Here is a 20,336-nt window from a genome sequence, read left to right as displayed (position 1 = left end):
ATGGAGCAATAATTAGTAGACCACTTTTAGCTCAATGCACTGAGCAATGCAGTTGGAAGGGATTCACTAATTTGTTGCACAGATATAGGACAGACTTGTGTGTGGGTGTTTGGTCAGTTTATTTTTGTTTCAATGGGACACTTCATTGGATTTTGAGCTTGCCGGAGGAGCATTTGGGCATCTCTTGGTTTCACAAGTCCTTCTGTGTGGCCAAGTTCCCCTCTCAAGTGTGACGTTTAGGCCAAAATGAAGCATGAAAGTGTGGTGCACTGAGGACTGAGAGACGCTCAGGCCAACAGGAGGGAAATTTGTTGGCCATAATGTTTTCTCCAACTTCTGTGATGCAGATGACTTTTTGGAAGATCCTGGAACTCTTGAGACACTTTTACCCAGTAATTTCATCCAACGTAAACGACATGCTCGAACTGATTTGGTTAGTACAGTTGTTGAAAGATAAATTTGTAAAATGCACTTTCAGATTTTATACATAATATTTACAGAAACCTAAAGGAGCACAACTTACTCTAAAATATGAACTTTGATGCCAGAGTGAGTTTAAAGTTCGAAAAAAGCTAGTTTATGTTCACGTTAAATGAAAAAGGACATGACATAGGAATCCTTACAAAAAGAAGTTCCTATTAGTGAGCTTCTGAATTTAAAATAAGAAAGTATACGCACAGGGGAACTTGTTTCAGTGCCAACACGAACTTCAATACCAGTATTTTCTTTTCCAGTTCAGGTTGTTTTTCAAAGCCAAATTTTATTTTCGATACCGAAATTTGACATCACTGTTTTGGCACTGTATAAGAGGAGGATTGACGAGCCCAGGCATATGGGAACAAACATTTTTATTTTATAATGCAAACTGCAACATATTAATTATATTATTTACCCAAAGGAGCAGAAAAAGGTCATATACCCATGGCAAATAAATCACACAGTCTGTGTTAAATCTAAATCCAACACAATATTTTCATATCCTAAACCATAAAGGGAAACTCCACCCTCAAACAAAATGTACATTCCTTTGATGTCGGACAGTTCATCTTATTTTGTGAACGTGATCAAGTCTCACCCAGTAACAACAGATCCAGGACTCTTTATTTCATCCGCAGACAGCGCCAAAAGGAACCAGACTTTGTATCAAAGTCAGTGATTTGTTAAGGGAAGTGGGCAAATATTCAGGTGCAAATATTTGTACATTTTAGGTCAACAAGCTCAGACATACGATCGTTGCTCTCTAGTTTCTGATTCAAGTGATTTCTGTTCACAAATCTTAATTGAACTGTGTAATATCATAGGATTCATAAAGTGAATTGTTCAGGGTTTTTGCTTCAAGAGGGCATTCTATCAAAGAATTACTAAGCACAAATATAGCTCAGGTGAAAACTGAACCTCAATTAATCAGTTCAGTTATTGCTTAGATAAATAATATTTACTCTACAAGAGAAAGATAAGTTTCACATTGTTCAGATGCATGTAAAAAAAAAAAAAAAGAGCAGTTCTAAAATGTGATGTCAAATTGACTTTTTTTTTTTGGTTGAAAAATCCCTGCGGTGTTGGTTCTTGAAACGTTTTGCCATTTTGTACATCTGCATCAAGTCTCGGAAAGGTTCAGAAAGGATTAGTTGATTGGCTGAAAAACCAGCCATGTGACGAAAAACAGTGACAGAAGTCTTTCGTAACTCTGGAAAAAACAGTGAATAGCACCATGGTCACTAAGGGCAAGCCAGAAGGTAAAGGGGAGAAGCCACAGGGCACACAGAGTTCAGGTGTGCACGTTTAAGTGCTGCGGCTTGCAACAAAACAGCTGATCCTTCAAAAAGTCACTTTTTGGTCTTCATTTTCCTCGGTCGTAGTCTGGCTGTGTGCAGCTTATGCAAACATAGTCCTCCCTCTCCGCTCGCTCTGCCGACAGTCCTACACAGACCTGGTGGAACCACTGATTGCAGCTGCCGTCACACTGGACCCAGTTTACCTGAAAAGCAGCAAGACGGGGAAACAAAAATGTTTTTAATGTTTTTTCTTGTACCATTATCACTTTGCATGTTGTCAACTTGAACAAAACAAAAACATAAATCAGCAACAAACCCACAAATGCATTGAGTATATATGTAGAAGACTGCTATACACCCACCTCGTCGCCCTCTGGCTCTCGGCACCATGGTGCAGCACACAGCGAGTAGTCCTCCTCTGAATCTGAAGGAGCAGGGTCAGACACTGTGTGTGTGGGAGAACTCGCCCTCTTGGTTTCTTCACTCCTCTCTTTGCTTTTCTTTGACTTCTTTTTGCGACACTTCTTAGCCTTCTCGCTGTGCTGAGAGTCGGAGCTCTCCTTACGCCGCTTGGTCCTTTTGCTCTGACCGTTAACTGCCTCCTTCTGCAGACTGGAATCTCTGTTCTGCATGACAATAAATAAGAGAACAAAGAAGTGATTATGTATCAAGTGCAATTGAGAAAATAATCCGCAAGAAATACATTTATTTGTCTTTACCTTTTTGTGGTGGCTGCTCCCTTTTGGAGACGGTTGGTCCTGTTCTGTGTGGTTCTCACAGGGGGAGCTATGAGAGGGCCGCGGGGACAGTTTGTACAGCAGGTATCTGTACAGCTGCTCGGTTTCAGGCAGAGTGACCTGCAGCAGGAATCCCTCCACCATCAGCTCCTCTAGCTCAGGGCCGAGAACTGTGACAAACATGACAAGCAGTTCAGAGGTGAGATAAAAGAAATCATGCACAGTATGTGTAGATACAAAGTGCTTAAAGTGTTAATACTGACCCTGGAGAGGAAGTGACTGGTGCTCTGTATGAAAAAGTGAACCATTTATTTCCTGAGTCAGATGTGGAGATACTCTGTGTCCAACTCGCCCCTGAAACAAGAAACAATTAAGTTCAGTATGTTTGACAATGATCTGTGGGTCTACAATGCCATCTAGCAAATGTCACAACATTTGTTTCCACGCACCATCTTTGACACTTTCTCCAGCACTCCCTCTGTGCAGGCCTGCTGAACTCTGTGCTGCCATCGCACCGTCCTCTCGATGAGGAAGCGCAGGGCGTCCCCCTCGGGCAGTCGAACCCGGATCCTCTGCAGCGAAGCTAACAGGGGCAGCACCTTGTCCAGAGGGGGTTTCCTTGAACGCTGGCAAAGCGGGCAAAGCCAGGCTTGGCCGTACTCGATCTCTGCGGTCGTTGTAACGCAGCCGCAGTGGAACACTTCTTGACAGAGCTCGCACTGCATCATGTCACCCGAAGGGGCCTTTTGGCAAACACATACAGTAAGTGCACAACAGTTCTCAGCAGGAAGAAGCTTGGACTCATTTGAAGCACGCAGAGCCAACAAGATCTCCATCTCCCTCTGGCGGACTTCAGCGAGCGTGGCCATCTGTGAAGAAAGAAAATTTAATCGAACATTCTCAATTTATAATAAGATTATGTCTCATGACCTACTATTGTAATTGCAGCTATCAAAGTAACATCACCACAGTGCGTTGAAACAGTTGAATGTTTATGATTGATAACAGATACAAAGAGACAACTACGAGGGAGAAATATGCCAAAAAGGGTAAATTGGGATTAAATTTTTATTTTTGTGTATTTTGACTAATGCATTTAATGAGCAGACTCAGTATTCCTTGGACTTTATGTCAACTTTTGGCAGTTGTCTGCTTTTCTTTTAATTAAGTTGGATTTGAAAATAGTGTAGCATTTCACTTGTTTCTAAATTTGTAAATTTAGAAAAATATGTAACTGTAAACACAAGAAGAAAAATGCATTTAGTTGCAATCATGAGAAATGTTTTTTTTGGCAACCCTCACTTAAATTTGTTTCTGTGAGAAACCATAAATTTCCGCTTCACTCACAGCAGAGGCAGAGTCCTTGCTCTCAGAGAGAGCTCTCTCCACGTCACACAGAGACTCCAGTTTTGTCGAAGATTTCTTAATGATCTGTGTCGTTTCTTTTGCTTTTTTAGATCTCGACTTCTGATGCCCAGCTCCTACGTCACATCTCGGGCAAAGCACCTGAAAACATAAACGCAACACATTATTTGTTGGTCCTAACAACAGCTTTAAAATGAGCACACATTTGATTATGTGTTTACCTCAAGGAGAGAGAAAGGGGAGTTTCTCAGTAGGAATGTCTTCCCTGCGCTCTCTTTCCAGGTCTGAACGTCACTGATGAGAGCCTCCAGCCGACTCAGCGGGTCGAGCTTCACCGGGATGCCCTCTGCTCTGAGAACCAGCTCAGAGAGGTTGTCCAGCACAGGAATACGTCCCCCGAGCTGCAAGCATGCGCACACAAGATTTAAACTCCCAACTCAACCATCTCTGACCACCAAGTGTTCAGTGCTGAGAACATTCACAGGCTTAATCTAAAGTATATTTCACCTGGAGTGCTTCCGCTTCATGAAGCCATTTTTTGGCTTTGGTGACGACATCTTTCAGCTGCAGACAGTTGGGCAGATAGGCAGGGATGTTCTCTACTTCCTGTAAAGCAGCTTCGAGTGTGTCCATGCTGTGATACGGCCTGTGAAGTGACATGAGCTTTAGTTAATACAATGCTCAGCTTTTATTTCATGTCTGACGTTAAGAGTGTTGGTTTATCTTTTTGTTTCAGTTTTGAATTTTTGTAAAAAGACATTTATATCAACATCAAACATCACATGAGGTGCTCAGAGTCTGCTGCTGTACATTGTGTAGTTTCTATCGAGCCATTAGTGGGTTAAGCTCTGTCACAACACCTTGATCCCCTTTATCCACAATGATTCAGTTCTGCAGACTTGGCACATTTCAGTCTGCACTGCCTGAAGTTCAAAATGATTCACGTTTTCACTTCACATCTGACACCGCTGTTTAAGAAGTGTGTCTAAAAGCCCAACATGATATCCTCAAATGTCTTGTTTTGTCCACAAAATGAATGATTTGATTAATTGTTGCAGCTCTATTGCCAACATTTCAGAAGATTATCTTTATATTAAAAAGGTAATAACTTGAAAAATGGTAAGGACAAAAATGATTAACACTGAGACCAAAAGTTCTGGTATGTGACTCAGAACCTGGTAAATGGATCATAAGTAGTTCATCAATTTTTTTTCCTCCACCAAAACCACTACAAGGGAGACAAAAAAAGATCAAAGCTATGGAAACTGTGTTTTGGAAAATAATAGAAATGCAACCTCAATTTCCTCACCTGGCTTCCATCAGGCTGAGCGCCCGCTCCTCCCACTGCTCCGACACCGTCAGCAGCTCCTGCAGACGGGCCATGGCTCTTTCCACGGAGCTGTGAGGGGCCAAGCCCACGCCCTGGTCTATCAGCCTCCTCATGGTGTCCAGACAGAGGCTCTCTGGCCGGCTGCTGGCCTGCTGCACCCCCTCCAGCCAGCGGGCCTGCTCCAGTCTCTCCCTCAGCAGGGGCAGCTGAGGCAGCTCCACGTCCAGACCAAGGCTCACATCCAGCAGCTCCTGCAGCTCCAGCGGGCTGGGTGACTCATCAGAGAGGAGACGTTCACTGCGCTGCTGGAAGTCATCCACCCGAGTCAACAGGTCCTGGGAGGTCACATTCAACAGGCATTCAGGGACTGACATTTGACTACTGGGACCAGACTTCACTCAAAAATTGTGCAAATCTCACTAAACATTGAGACAATGTTAGACTTCAAGTGAAAGTGTGATCACACAGAAAAGTGTCAAAAGCTTTATTTGTGCTGATTGAACCAATTCAACTTTAAATAAAGATTAAGGTAGTCATAAATAATGTAAAGTGGACTCATGAAGGAGATTAATGTGTAAAACTAACCTTCAGTAAAGGAGCCTGACGGATGTTGCATGGCAGGCTGTCGAACTGTCGGACAAAAGATCTCAGCTCCTCTACAGTCAACTCGTTTTGGTTTTGAGACTTTCCCCCTCCAGAACGATACCTAAAATACCCAAAGAATTTGCTCAGTGGTTTGAAAAAACAACTCAATTAAATGAAACAGCTAAAATTAAAAAAACAAAAAAGAAAAGAAAAGCTTGTCAAACTGCAGTGCTGGCTGCTTGGAAATAAAGGTCTGTATTCTGACAGTTTTGTCTAGAAAGTTTCATGGAAAGACTATTTAGACTATTTAATTTGAATTCACTCATACTGGGAGAGAATACTGTCAAATCTCTTCTTGTACCTCGTCTGCCTCTTTCCGTTAAGAAGCTGTTGTGCCATTGCAGCGACTTTATCAGCCTCTGAGGTGACTGTGCACAGCTGATCCAAGAGGCTGTTTTTTGGGAATTCCTTCGTCTCTGCCTGCTCCACCAGGCCGTGAAGCTCTTCCAAACCTGACCAGGAAGCAGGACAAATTCTTAGCATATTATATAATACAGTGTGGCCAGCTGACACAGTAGCGATTGCGAAGTAAGAGGGTGGTAAAGGGCATACTTTGGGATGACTGAGTTTTATAGTACAGACATTTTTTGCTTTGACTAACCTCTCTTCTTGTTTCCTTTGTTCTCCACGATCTCCTGCACAGTAGAGATCCATTCTTTATAAGACTCTGCACGCTGCGTCACTGCTGCCCTCATGGGATACAACTCATCCAGTGTAAACTTGTAACTGCAGGGAAAGACACAACAGAGCAATGGATATACAATTACTACTGAAATTTGTCGAGGTTCAATAAAGAGTCACATTTTTTCTACCTATTACTAATGTAAAATTAAACTTTTGTCTAAATTTATTTTGGAATTAAGTTTTTTCTTTTTGCATTCAACAGCTGCTTTTCATACGTGTTAACAACATTTACTATAAAACTATAACTAATGATTGAATGAATGACTGTATATAACAAATATAACAAAAAAACACTTTGTGGTTTAGACTGTGGATTTCATGAGATATTTCAGACAACAGTCTGCACACTACATAATGCTTCTTTGAAAATGTAATATCCTAATGTGTGGCGTTTCTGGCTCAAGACTGAAGAAGGGCTTGAGCCCCAAATGTCAAACATGGAGGTAATGAATGTTCATGGGAGCGTTGATTCTGTTTTTGTACTTTTGACTTTTGCTTTTCGAATTACATATGCTCATCTCACTGCCTTAACAACTGCACATTTCAGTGATAGAAATATTATGAAAACTGATGCACCAGAGTAGATTCTGTGTACCGCATGTTTCACAGTTCTCAGTCGAAAGTCTCAGTTAAAAATGTTTATTTTACCCTTTGTACACTTGAGGGAAGCTGCCAAGTTTGATTCTTGTAAAATCTTACATTGTGTTTGCGCATGCGCATTTGTGTTCATGTGGTTATAATTGTGGTCACAGTATGTCATTTTGTAAGTAATTTTTTTTTCCTGAACTACTTTATTCAAATTTAAAATAGAACTACATAGTTCCTTTCAGGACAGCATTCGGGGAAAACTGGATAAACATAGCCTTTAGCTGATAATAGTGGTAAAAACCAAACAGTGTGTGTTCACTTGCTGTGGTTACTGAAGACTCACTTGAGTGTGAGGTTGCTATGAGGACAGGAGCACAGGTCCTGGGCGTGGTACAGACAAACCATCTTGCCAGGACTGCAGGCACAGGTGATACCAGACAGGTAGCAGGTGGTCCGACACTTACAGCACTGCTGCTCCTCGTCTGGGAGCAATTCATAATCAACTTGTCGAGAATGCACCACACCCTGGGGATCCAAATTTACAGTCATTAGAGCTCCAGAGGAGACAGAAGAAGGAAATAAGACAGATGTGCAGAGAAATAAAGTCTCCTGATCTAAATCTTCCATTATGATAAATGGCTTCAAATGTTCAAAGTTTTCTCTAATTGATCCCCGATGACACATCATTAAGGTGCTAATAAACAAGATGAAAAAAATAACGGCAGTCAGACCTCAAATTCTAACAACCTGCATTAATCAAATGTGTTTTGTTGCAAGACAATAGAGAAAGTCAACTCACTGTGTCCCATTAACTGTTTGCTGTGATGTGTAACTCCACATATCAAAGCATATGAGACAACAATTTGCACTTTACCTCCTGGATGTCTGTTATATGTGCTGAAATACTAAAACTACCGTCTATCCTGCATTGTTGAACTCTGTATATCTACTGAATTAATGAAAAAAAACGTATAAAAAAACCACAGATCCTTATAAGAGCTAGTCACCATCTTGGTAATCTTCTGTCTTAGAACTTCTTCTTCGTCAACCATGATGGCCATCTCCTTCTGCACCGTCGCCGCCAGTTCGACATCCATCGCGTCCACTTTAGCGGCGATGTTGCAAACCATCTCGTCATGGGAGAAGACACAGTACCTGCTCAGCTCACGATAGTGTGACACACACTTGCGGCCAATGGGCATCTGTCAGAAAATATACAGTCGAGTTTGAGTTAAAGGGGCTCCATGTAACAATCTGTAGCAATATACATGTATTAATCACATTTTCATTGGCCATATGTGAGCAGAACATAAAGTGACATGAAAAATGTGACCTTCCCCGTCTCTCTCTGTTACCTATACAAGCCTGTGGATGATTAGTTTAAGTTGTTTAATGCTGCTGGACTGTGGATTTCTATGTGAAGGACTCAGGTCGGGCCGGCCAACATAAACTAACAGCTTTCAGCACAAGACAGAAGTTACACAGAGCCCATTTAAGGAGCAATGGACAAATAGGAACTAATGAGTCAGAAAATGTATAATTGTAACAACAGGCCTCTTTCTAACATATAATCTGTGTTGAGGGTCTATAACAATATTTTGATTCCTGGTTTATAAATAATGTTTGGCTGCACCTCAGCATGAAAGGTGCTTTACACATTACGTTATTATTAGGAGATTTTTAGCCACTTTTGTTTTCTACCAATAATTTTTGGCATACTTAAAATGTTACTGCTGGGAACACCATGACCATGAATCTATAGCAAAATCTTTATTGAAAAAGGTACGATATTTGAGCCGACACAAGTATAAAAATAACTGCGTGTGATTAGAGAGTGATAACAGATCTTCTTACCCAGTCCATGGTGCAGAAGTTGACAGCTTCAGCAAAGTTGAAACCCTGGTTGAATCCGCTGTGGTAAGCTCTGGGGAAAGTGATGACAAACTCGCCTGCACATTGGTTGGTGCGATAGATCTATAAGACACATTAGTAAGAAAAGAATGACACATTACAAGCTGTACATGTTTGCAAGTCCCCAATTTTACAATCAACATTTGTTGTAAAGATGGACTGACAACCAGCAAAGTTCTGTTGTCTTGTTTGTTTTCATCACAAATTTGTATTAAGTTTTATTATGTAATTCACACATAAGATTTGTGTAAGAAGTGCAACATGTTTATGATTTGCTGATGCCAGAGGAGCAGAGTATATGATTTATATCTGCTGCCAAACCTTCTGTTCAACTGTGATCTGTGATATTTACATGCAGGGAATTCTCTCGTGGACTCGGTGGATTGAGATCCAGCTGTCAGACATTTAAATGTGATGATTAATAAATGAGCGCAACAGTGAACAGGTTACCGGGACACCGTTGTTCATCAGCGTGTTGGGATTCATGATGGTGACCAGCTGGTGAAGGAGGTCTGGCTGGGACTCAAACAGCTCCGGTGCCAGATTCTTCATGACCGACTCGAGGTGCTCTGCAGCGTAACCAGGGGCCCCGTACCACGTCTTTGGCTCCCCCCTGCACATATGGTCAAAACTGTTACTGAGAAATACTGAACAAACATCAAATGGTTCCTCATGTAAGAAAGTCAGATTTCAGTTTAGAAAGGGCACTCTACCAGTGAAGGTAGTTTATGGAGTAGCTCCAGTGGTCTTCAATGTGCCAGCAGAAGGAGGAGAAGCACATGCCCACATACAGCCAGGGTAACTTCATCCCACAGATGTCGGCTGTAACGTGAGTCAGCACCGAGGAGTCCAGCACTGGCATGTTGTTCAGGTTCCAGCCGCTGCTTAGGTAATGCTGCGGGTCACAGACAGGTCTCAACAATCCACTTCTTACTCAAATACAGCCCTGACCAGCTGGCATTACAGTGGCTCTCACTGGGAAAACGGATCAGAACATACAGTAATACCAGTGTTGTTCATTTTCCCAAATTGTTGTCGCGATATTGGTATTTTTAACTTCAATACAAATACCTTGAAAATTATCAATATCTGATACTATGTTTGTTACCACAGGGAAAAATGACAGAAGATTGAGACAATTTTTGATTTTCATTAAAAGATAAATAAAACATGGCTTGTGTACTGTGTGTTAGGAACAACAGCATCTCAGTTTACTTCTAAAGGGGTTGAATGAAGGAGTCAAGAATGTTATAAACCCAACATCTTTTTTTAGAAGCTATTTCTGCTTTGATGATCATTGTTAATGAGGTATTGTGGTTGGGCATGTTTTGTTTGTTTTTTTATAACAAAGACAGATCAATCTTTGAAGGTTGTGGAGGTAAACAACTCCATAACCACTTATTTTTCCTCAGAGTGAGACAGAGACATATTTTTGGTTCAAGTTCAGTGAATTTAGTTAAAAGATAGAATTTAATTTATTCTAAAAGGGAAATTACTGCAGCAGTTACAGTACAAGGTAGCATAACATATCAATGAGATGCAAATCCAAAATATACACAATGCAAAAAAGAAAATAAGTGTGCATATTTTAGATATGCACTTTGACTGTAGACAAACATTATTAATCATCCCCATAACAGCCGACAGATTGTACCTCATCCTCAGGAGAGACTTCAAAATGGCTGTTCCTCACAGGGAAACCACTCCCAAACTCCTTGGAGGCGATGTCTGCTCCGTACTCCACAGTGACATCCTCCTCAATGGTGCTGACAAGACGCCAGAACTCCTTCTCCACAAGCTCAGTAGGAACCATCTAAAACACACAGGAAGACGGTGTGATCATGTGCTGCATTAAAAGAAATCTAGAAACCAAAGATAGTTTATTGACAAGTATAATCAGATTATTTCAGTGTTTCCACCAACATGTCAGAAAGTGTCTGCAGGGACCCATGACAAGAACGACATCCTTTTCAGGAATTCAGCTTGACAAAATCTTCAGTCTCACACCCGTCGCTCACAAGGCTTTTTCCCTGCCCGCCCTTTAACCTCTTCACCTCTTTCACTGTGTGTGTGTGTGTGTGTGTGTGTGTGTGTGGGGGGGGGACATCTTCTAAGACAAGCAGGACTCTCTCTGGAAGTAGGTCATCAAAGCATTTCTTTGTTGCAGACCAACGTCATAAAAAGATGTGACAGAGAGTCCAGGACCATTTTCCTCGAAGATCTTCCAAAATCTGCCTCATGTCTCACAAAACATGTTTGTCATATGAATTGACAAATTCTAAATTATTAAATATTTCGGGTGTTTGATGGTTTGATAAACAAGCACATTTATTACACAACTAAAACAACAACAACAACAACAACTACTACTGTTTAAGTCTAACATTAACGTAAGTAGCTTCAGCAACGTTAACAGTAGCTTCTTAGAGTTTTAGGAAAATAATCTATTAATAGACATTATTATTCATGTCAGTATCCCCAGTATCTGTATCACCATGTCTCATCTCTTTATGCGTACAATTGTGCATATTTTGGATAAACCTTCATGCACATGAGAGACAGAGCAACTTTTATCTCTAGATTTCCAACCCATTGACCCATTAAAATCAGTGAACAGTGATAGATAACCCACCACATTTTAACCAGTGATCTGGATGAGTGTCATTACCACCAAAAACATGTTGACTACTTGGATGTCAGTGAGACTTACATGAACTGGCATGTTGAAATAATCAGACTTGAAGGAATCGGCCATGTCTCCAAAAGATTGGAGGGTGTAGCTCCTGCTGGCCTGCTCAAAGCCAAAAGCAACAGCAGGTTTGCCGCATTCCTGTAACCAAAGAATATGCAATATAAAATTCAGAAAACCACTTTGAGTTGTGTTACATTTTTAGATCGATATCTGACAGAGGGTTACACTCTTGTTCCCAATTATATGCTTTTCTGGCAGGATGTAGCTCCCTGAGGGTGGACGGTTTGCAGCTCACCTGAGCCAGGCACTTGGGACACCTCCAGTCGCCTTTGGGAACATCATGGAGGGGAGGGATCAGACAGAAGATGTGATAGCTGTCGTCACAGCCGTCACACAACAGCAGGCGGTCCTCAGCAGTCCCACTGCCACATACCAGGCACATGTACTGGTCCACCTAACGAGACAGAACAACTGTGAGTGCTGCCTTTGTCTGTGATGTGCAAACTACTACAACACGAAAAAACACTTTTTATCTGCACCATATTGAAACAATGGTGATGTAAGCCTAAATTTTAACAACAAACAAACAATCTACTTACTTTACTCGTAGGAGGTTTATTTATCTTATTTAATACAGTTTCTTCATAATCTGTTGGATCTTCATGTTTAATGGGCTCCTTCTTCACCTCAGTGATTGCCATCCTCACTAAAAGATATGCAAGAAGATTCAATGGAAGCTTTAAAATCCTCCAGTAATGTCAATCATTTTCAGCAACACAATCCCCTTTCCTTTGTTTGGTTCTTACCAGGTTCTGGTTTGGCAGAATACGTTCCCATCCTCCTCCTGAGATTGGGTCGATTCTCACAAATTTCCCCAGGTTCAGTTTTGACATAGCCTCTCTGTTGGAGTCACAGCGAGACAAGTGAGAACAAAACAGATGAGACAACTGGTGGGAAAAACATGTGGCTCAACTCTTAAAATGCAAAATGGCCACATTCACAATACAGATTACTATCAGCGGGTCTCCCTATGTTCCATGTGTGTGGATTGCATATTTACTTAAACATCCAGCTTTACAAAACACATTCGCATAAAATACACAAAATGAATAAAACATGGCACAAGTGACAATGTCAGAGAACAGAGGGAGAGACCAGACTCACTTCTGATCTCATTCGCTTCGCTCTGCGAGCAATGCTGCAGGTCTCCTGGGGCTGGACAGACTGCCGCTGCGGCAGGTCGTGAGGGGTGTACTCCTTATCTTTAGTGTCATTGGTCAAGGTGGCCTTCTGCAAAGAGAAGTACGCAAATGTGATCAAAGTGACTAAAAACAAGTAAAAGAAAAAGCTACAAAGGCTCTCTTTTTTAACCTGCATTGAAGCCAAATGAACTGAACACACACACACTCTCAAACAATATCAGACAAAGACAAAAAAAAAAAAAACTGTTATGATGAGACAATAGTTAAAAACAAGGCCCAAACAGAGGATGTTGATATAACGTACAAACAAAACCTTTTCTGTGGCAAAATATTTTAAGATTATTCAGGTATTTGAATATGCCCGTATAAGGAGACTGAATTTAAAAGATCTTGCCTCTAATGGCTGACATCTAAGACAATATCTCACACACTTGTTGGGCAAGATGCAATCCAATACAAGGGCCTTCCTTTAAGAGAACCTCTCCACACCTTGTCATAATGAATCTTTCAATGAATCTTTCAAAAAGATGTTGATTCAACTGTATTGTGATTGTTGATGCTTTTTTGATGGCATTAATGTAATACTGGGTCTACAAATCCCCCCCGTTTTGTGTCCAACCTCTGAAGATAGTGGCACTAACAGCCCAAATTAAACAAACTCGCTGTCTTTTAATAGCTATCTCGCTGCTTCATCAGCACTGCAGACAACTGTGACTAAGATGCCTCAGTAAGAGACTAAACAGTCAATATCTGGCACTGAGACTGTTTTCAGTACCAAATTAAGACTACTGTCAAAGCTCCACTTTAAAATAAAGATTTTCCAAAATTACAATACTCAACTATCATAACAACACAGTGTGTGTTGGGCTGGTAGAAAATGAGTTCTATTCAGTACCTTTGAGTTTATAATAATAAAGTGTGTAGCTTCCAAATGGCCCTTAAAAGGACTATTAGCTCTTCCAATAAACATCCACTCAACTGTGAAAGACGAGTCTACCCACTGCTGTCAACTGAGAAAAGAAAACATAAGCAATTTGACGTACAGGCAGATTGTCTCCAGTCTGGAACAAGTTATATGGGTAGAGGATCCTCTCATAGTGTGCCCGCAGATGGGAGCCAATAGCTTTGCCTGGAGCAAAGCCCATCTTGACAGAGATCTTCGTCCAGCGCCGCTCCCTGCAGACTGCATCGAAGCCTCCTTCTTCATTCACCAGCTTGGAAAAACAGAGATGATATATTCAGAAGGCTGTTTTATATCCATACGTAAATAACTATTTTATTGTGAATACACATTGATAAATAGTGATCTCTAGCGAGTCCTTATTTCACACCCAGCCCACACGTACCTTATTCAGCTGGTAAAGATCCAAAATCTTTCTTTCCACGTGAGGGATTTTCAGAGTGCATCCTTGAAGCTCCCAGAATTTTGCTATTTGATCCAGGAAGTTGAGCTTAACTCTGGTCTGAGCCTAAAAGCACAATAAAATAAAAGTTAATGTTTTGAATTAAACAATTCATTGGTTATTCCTTATCATAACTACAGTTCTCAAGTAGTAGAAAAAAGTCAAATTAACCGTGACCTTTATCCTGCCCATTTTAGAGAAACCTGCTAAGGTAATCTTATCTTCAAACATGCTTTTCTTGACTTACTGTAGTCACACCTAACATAATTTGTGGCTGAAAGACAGATCTCACCACAAATCTGACAACTAAACAGCTTCACAAGGATTTATCAAATATTTTGATGCATTTTTCAAGATCGTAATTGGTTTTGAAAAATGGATAAAGATGCAAACAATGTAACAAGAACTTCTTGCCAGCATAAAATCATCAATTGACTCATCAAATACCCCATATGCACATACACTGCAATTTATGTGTCTAAACGTAATAAATTAATGTACCTCCAACTCATTAAGTCTTTGTATCCGTGGTGTGAATTTCAGTCTGTCAACATCACAGGCAAATGGTGGCTGCCAGTCCTGAGAGAATTAAAACAAAAACAAACAACATTAAGCAACATCACTCCATATCTTTGATGATCACACTGACACAGATGCCTTTGAAACAAAATGTACATCATGTACAACAAGGTCCCATGGGAATGATGGATACTTTAAGTCAAACCTTTCAAAACAAGTCTCCTTCGAGGACAGGGCTGGCATTGTGGAAGATTTTTGTCAACAAATCCCATGAAAACATCAAAACCAACAATGTGTCAAGTCAGTCTCTCATTATTTTCAGACCTCCTCAGCATGACTTGCAGGTCCAAGACATTTGATTACATTGAAGACTTACAACTTTATAAAAACAGGTCATGCATATAAATTTTCATTTTCAAAAAAAATGCAGTAATGCAATGTAATTTTTAGCAAATGTTACTCAAACAGAATACATTGTTTGGTTTTTGTTGTGAACTTATTTCAGCCTCAGATTTTGTGCAATAGTGGGCCTGTTTAGCTGCAGGAGTGTATGTGGGATTGACCTTAAATAAACTATTTCTTGGAATCAATAATTAAATCATTCAGAGTTCTCTTTTTAATACAGTTTAGAATATAATTCAATTGAGTTCTTGATGACAAATTAACAGGAAAATACCTGCTGCTTTCTTGTTCCTTCAGTGTGATAATTTATCATTTAACCTCTGATCCTCTTTGCAAGCATGCTGAAGTCATTAAGGAGTAAAAAAATCTAAATATCGAGGAGACTGCAGTTCTTCTAGTAAGCCAACAGACTGTTATTAAATGCAGACCTACAGGAAGTCATAGTGTGTGCAAACATGCAAAGATGCTGTGCACAGGGAATCAGGTTGGTCAAAACTAGTAATCTAATACATTTTTTTGTAGCTTTATATGATAGGTTTTGCATGCACAAAGCTACATGGTAAACAACCAGAATAACAGATTTATATTCAACTGCATGGCAATGTGAGGGATGATATCAAACTTGTGTGTTTTTTTTGATTCCACAACACACACAAAAATCCCACACTGCTGCCTGTCGAGTCAACGACACCAACTGTGTCACTGACAGACTAAACACTCACACGTCTGATATTAATGCACTTGCACAATCCTTTGAAAACAAACCTACTGTACTCATGCTAGACCACACAACTTCCTGCAAGCCTAGAGAAAATGGAGGCAGGTTGAAGCTCAAGAGTCAGCAAGATGATCTCAGTTTTACATCATTAAATGTGTGACACCACACTCCTGCTGATTTGTCATGAGTGAGAATGTTTACAAATGAGAGAAACTTGTGAAAATGTGCCCTTGAGTGTGATAGAAAGTGTGCTATCATGAAGCCAAAATGAAGCTGATAATGGGAGACTGTCATAGACCCACATGGTTGTACTGTTACTCTGTAGCTAAAGAATTGTTAGCAGTAGAAACAAAACTCTTAACATGTCATTCCAAACATCCCAGAAACTACCAAACACCGTTTCTGTTGTGTGCAAAGACACAGCAATCTATAAAATCTCAATAAATCTATAAACTCAAAATATGTACAGCCAGGCATGCTCTCACATAATTACTTTTTCTTTAATGTCTCAGATTCTGTGTTTAGGCTTTCAGAAATAACTGATAATAATTGAAATATCAGTGTAAATCAGACAAACCAAGCAGGGGCTGTACATTGCTCATAAGCAATATCTACAACTGGATTTGAAATATTGGAATGCACATTTTTTATTTGATTTTAATGACATATTGAAGCATTTTTCATTTCACTCTTCGTACAGAGTCATTTGTGGAGATATATCAAGTTACTATTACATGTGCATCATAACAAAATGAAGATATGGTCTAAGTTTTGATTTCAAATCTCAAAGTTCAGATCTTGAAATGGGACTGTGCCAAATTAGCATGTAAGATGTGTAAACTGATCATGGGACCCACCTCAATTGGGCCTGGAAATTAGGTTACAGCCATGGTTCTAATTAAAACTTAACCTACCACAGTATTTCTTAAAATGGTACAGAAACATGTCATTCAATCTTCTTTTTATTTTAACTGACCACCTACTATGTGCTGTGTCAGTGTGGGATTACCACTCAACATATAAAATGCTACACACAAGATTTACTTGGTCTGGACAAGCTCTTTTTTTCTTACTAGGATGGAAATGCTGGTCAGAGTATGGACAACAATAGCTGCATTAACACCACCTTATCATCCGTAGACAAAGCTGGATTAGACCCACAAATGTCCTGGCACAAAAGGAAAACAATCGCTTTCAAACATATGGAACTGCACCAGGTTTTTTGACCATCCTTCACATGCAAGTCTGACCACAACAGTCAAGATTACAAGGGCAATTTTGGTCAGAACAAGACCAGCCTTCTGCCAAATACATAATGACAAATAGGAGCGGTGAGAAGTTAACCACGAGCAGCCTTAAGATATCACTGAAAATCATTTGCATATGTGCTACTGACATCTGCAGTCAAAATGTGACCCATGTTAAACCATAGAGAAAATACTGACTGTGCGCCCTGATCAAAAACAGGTTTTAGTGCGATATCTGAAATAACGTTCTGTTTTTGTTTATACAAGAAAAAAAAGGAGAGAAAAAGGAGACATAGAATAGGAGATCTCAGGGCAAATGTAAGATGTTACATGTACACAGTGTGCACCTTCACCATCTAAGCCTCCAGGATGCCCAGTGCTGTCTTCTTATGCAAACACACAAACCCAGTGTTAAAACTTTAGAGATTTGCCTAAGTAGAAATACACTCTCAAGAGCTCAGATTCACATTGCCGAAGGATTTCAGTGTATTTGCTGGTTTGTTTGGCCCACACAACACCCTGGAGCCACATTTTGATCTGAATGTTAATAGGAAACTGTGCATGTCACAGGACTGCACACAATGGTGCTAACACAGTGTTGGACAAATGGAGGTGTTTGACTTAAAAAACAAAACACATTAATCAGTTTTAAATAGATACCAGAATATACAATAAAGGGAGACATTGTTTTTTAACTTAAGACCATACGGGAAAAGAGCCACCATATCCTTCAGTTTAAAAAAGAATTACCCTGTATTTTAAATGGTAGTCATAAAGATGGCAGTAAATATGAACGACTTGCAGTGAGATGTTCAAGCTATTCAGGCTGGAGAGCAGAGTATTGCCTCTCAGGTATTTCTAAATGATAAAAATCTCTTAAGATATGCATTTTAGACTACAATTCAATCAACAGGACAACCATCAGTTCCTTGTACGATGCCATGCGAGGACAGATCAGCACTGTCCTCTATTGTTTACATGAGCTGTGAATTTTCAGCCATGCCCCTTAAATGTGGCTTTCTTTTTTGGACAAGCGGTCCCCCACCCACCCTTTTTTGGATTATATCTCTGCCCATTCAGCTCTCTCCGCCTTGTTAAACCAAACAAAATGTGCTTTTACAGCTTCCTTATTTCTACTAAAAATGCTATCTGTTGGCATACAGATCAGAGAGAACAATTTCCATCCAGGACCTTAATGCTTTTAAACTGACACACTGATGACTGCAAGAAAGACCAGTCATGATATTATCATTTATTCAAGCTGCCCTTTATCTAATTTGCGTGTAAGCTTGGGCACACCCTTGAATAAAAAAGGTATCTGGCCTCTCCCATCATAAAATATGAGAAATTAGGTAATCATTTTGGAGGAGAAAATCTAAATATTTCATCTCATTTCCATCCTGAAAGACTTTTCTCTCTTGTGGAGGTGTGGATTATGGAAGAATAATCACCCAATTAGAAAAAGAGAATATTATGTAAGACGTCCGAGAGTCATAATAACGATATAAACGTTATACAGCGAGTGTAAAACACTTAGCTGACAAACTCACGTTGTTAACAATTTGTTGACGATGGCATAGAAGTAGGTTTTAGGCGTAGACATGATAAAAGTGTGTTGAAAACTGAGTGTCCGTGCAGCTCGGTGTTAAAGCGACGCTTCTCTCCATAAACAGTTGGTCACCGAGCACGTACGTAACGTTTCCCAGCGTTAGATGTCAGACAACTGCAGCTTTAAAACAGGCCTGACTGACGCTAGCTGGACAAATCCGACAAATCCGAAAAAGTTAGACTGTACATTCATCTGAGTGTTTGAAAAAATAAGTGGTCAATTCACTAGTTTGAATCTTGGAGAGCCATTTCCGTGCGCCCGGTCCAGGAAGCGTTTCATTCTGCGCTAACGTAAACACTTTCCATTATATTTGCATACAGGCAAACTTCAGCGTTTGAATTATTTTTAGAAATCATGCCCTGTAGGCTGACTGTTGGAAGAAACACACATCTGTCCGTGTGGTGGTTAAAAACTTCACCAGGACACAGATTTTCCCTCCTGATGGTCTGAGAGTGCCTCACTATCGTTGTAGCTAAACACAACACACTCCGAGCTCAGGCTAGCTGACAATTCAACTCAGGAGCCGCAATCCGCCATGTTGAAACCTGTCTAAAAACACAACTTTGCCTGCTAAATTATCAAGAGCAGCTTGAGGCCAGCACAACGCGCAGAATAACCTCGAATACATGTTAAATAAAATAAAAATAAATGTAGAAATACTTACAGGCGGCGGTCGGACCTTGCAGATGCCAGTTTTCTCTGCAATGGGTCGGATTTTGTTGATGTACGCAAAAGGGTCGGCAAATTCCTCCCAGCTGGGCTCAAAAACAGGGCACTCCGGAGGGGGAATGAACTCATTCAGCTGAGGTTGAGTCATCGTTGCATCTTCGTTATGACTGCAGCTGAAATATATTTGAAGGGCTTCCTCACGCCAAATATGCTCGCTATGTATTTCTGTCTATCAGTTCATGTCCACTCTCCACTCATTGAACTCAAAGACGAATTATCTAGTTGGGAGACGAGAGGGTGACAGCCAGGGGCCGTGCACCTCCGCCTCAAAAAGTAGACACACACGGATTATTTAGGCTACAGCCATTTCTGTGGTCGTATCTCACAATTTAGGTTTTATTTCACGCGCTAATACTGCCTGCTTGTAAGTACACCGATACAGCTCGTGTGGTGCGTGTTCATATCAGCTTTTAATGAGTTATCCGCTTAATGGACTGTGTTTGGATAGAGAAAACGACTTAAACGTCTTCTAAATCTACTTTTATACCGTCTTGAATAAACTACACTAGAGTTTTCTTTCACATGGTCCACACTTTGTGAGCACAACACTCTTTAGTTACGAATTATTTAGTTTATTGATTCCGTGGTTTCCTCACAGATGATCGCTCCCCTTGTTGGGCGAGTTTGATTTGCTCACCGTTTCAGCGCGCTGGTGTGCTGAGATCGGTCCGTTTACAAATGAAGAGATAAGGCTCTTCCTTGCCCCGCCCGGCTCAACCGAAAGAATAGCCGTTACAGACGGTACGTTGGGTTTTCTAATCGAACACACCCACTAGATCG

The 20,336-nt window shown here is 40.5% G+C and overlaps 1 protein-coding gene across 1 annotated transcript; it reads right to left on the bottom strand.

Moving 5' to 3' along the window:
• Nucleotides 1–831: 831 nt before the first annotated feature.
• kdm5ba (lysine demethylase 5Ba) lies at nucleotides 832–19,757 on the bottom strand. The gene is made up of 27 exons (XM_073468025.1): nucleotides 19,492–19,757; nucleotides 14,834–14,911; nucleotides 14,276–14,398; nucleotides 13,973–14,143; nucleotides 12,892–13,017; nucleotides 12,534–12,627; nucleotides 12,327–12,433; nucleotides 12,023–12,181; nucleotides 11,746–11,865; nucleotides 10,690–10,848; nucleotides 9,749–9,930; nucleotides 9,486–9,648; nucleotides 8,979–9,098; nucleotides 8,132–8,326; nucleotides 7,468–7,649; nucleotides 6,454–6,578; nucleotides 6,154–6,304; nucleotides 5,793–5,913; nucleotides 5,187–5,542; nucleotides 4,385–4,523; nucleotides 4,099–4,278; nucleotides 3,860–4,018; nucleotides 2,962–3,381; nucleotides 2,776–2,866; nucleotides 2,495–2,682; nucleotides 2,138–2,401; nucleotides 832–1,978 (listed from the first exon to the last, which is right to left on the bottom strand). Exons 1-27 carry the CDS (start codon nucleotides 19,642–19,644, stop codon nucleotides 1,841–1,843), a joined length of 4,464 nt encoding a protein of 1,487 aa, XP_073324126.1. The 5' UTR covers nucleotides 19,645–19,757; the 3' UTR covers nucleotides 832–1,840.
• Nucleotides 19,758–20,336: the final 579 nt, after the last annotated feature.

The sequence above is a fragment of the Pagrus major genome, chromosome 6 (genome assembly GCF_040436345.1).
Source record: "Pagrus major chromosome 6, Pma_NU_1.0".
In the NCBI taxonomy this organism is placed as follows: domain Eukaryota; kingdom Metazoa; phylum Chordata; class Actinopteri; order Spariformes; family Sparidae; genus Pagrus; species Pagrus major.
This window is presented reverse-complemented; position numbering and strand designations above follow the sequence as displayed.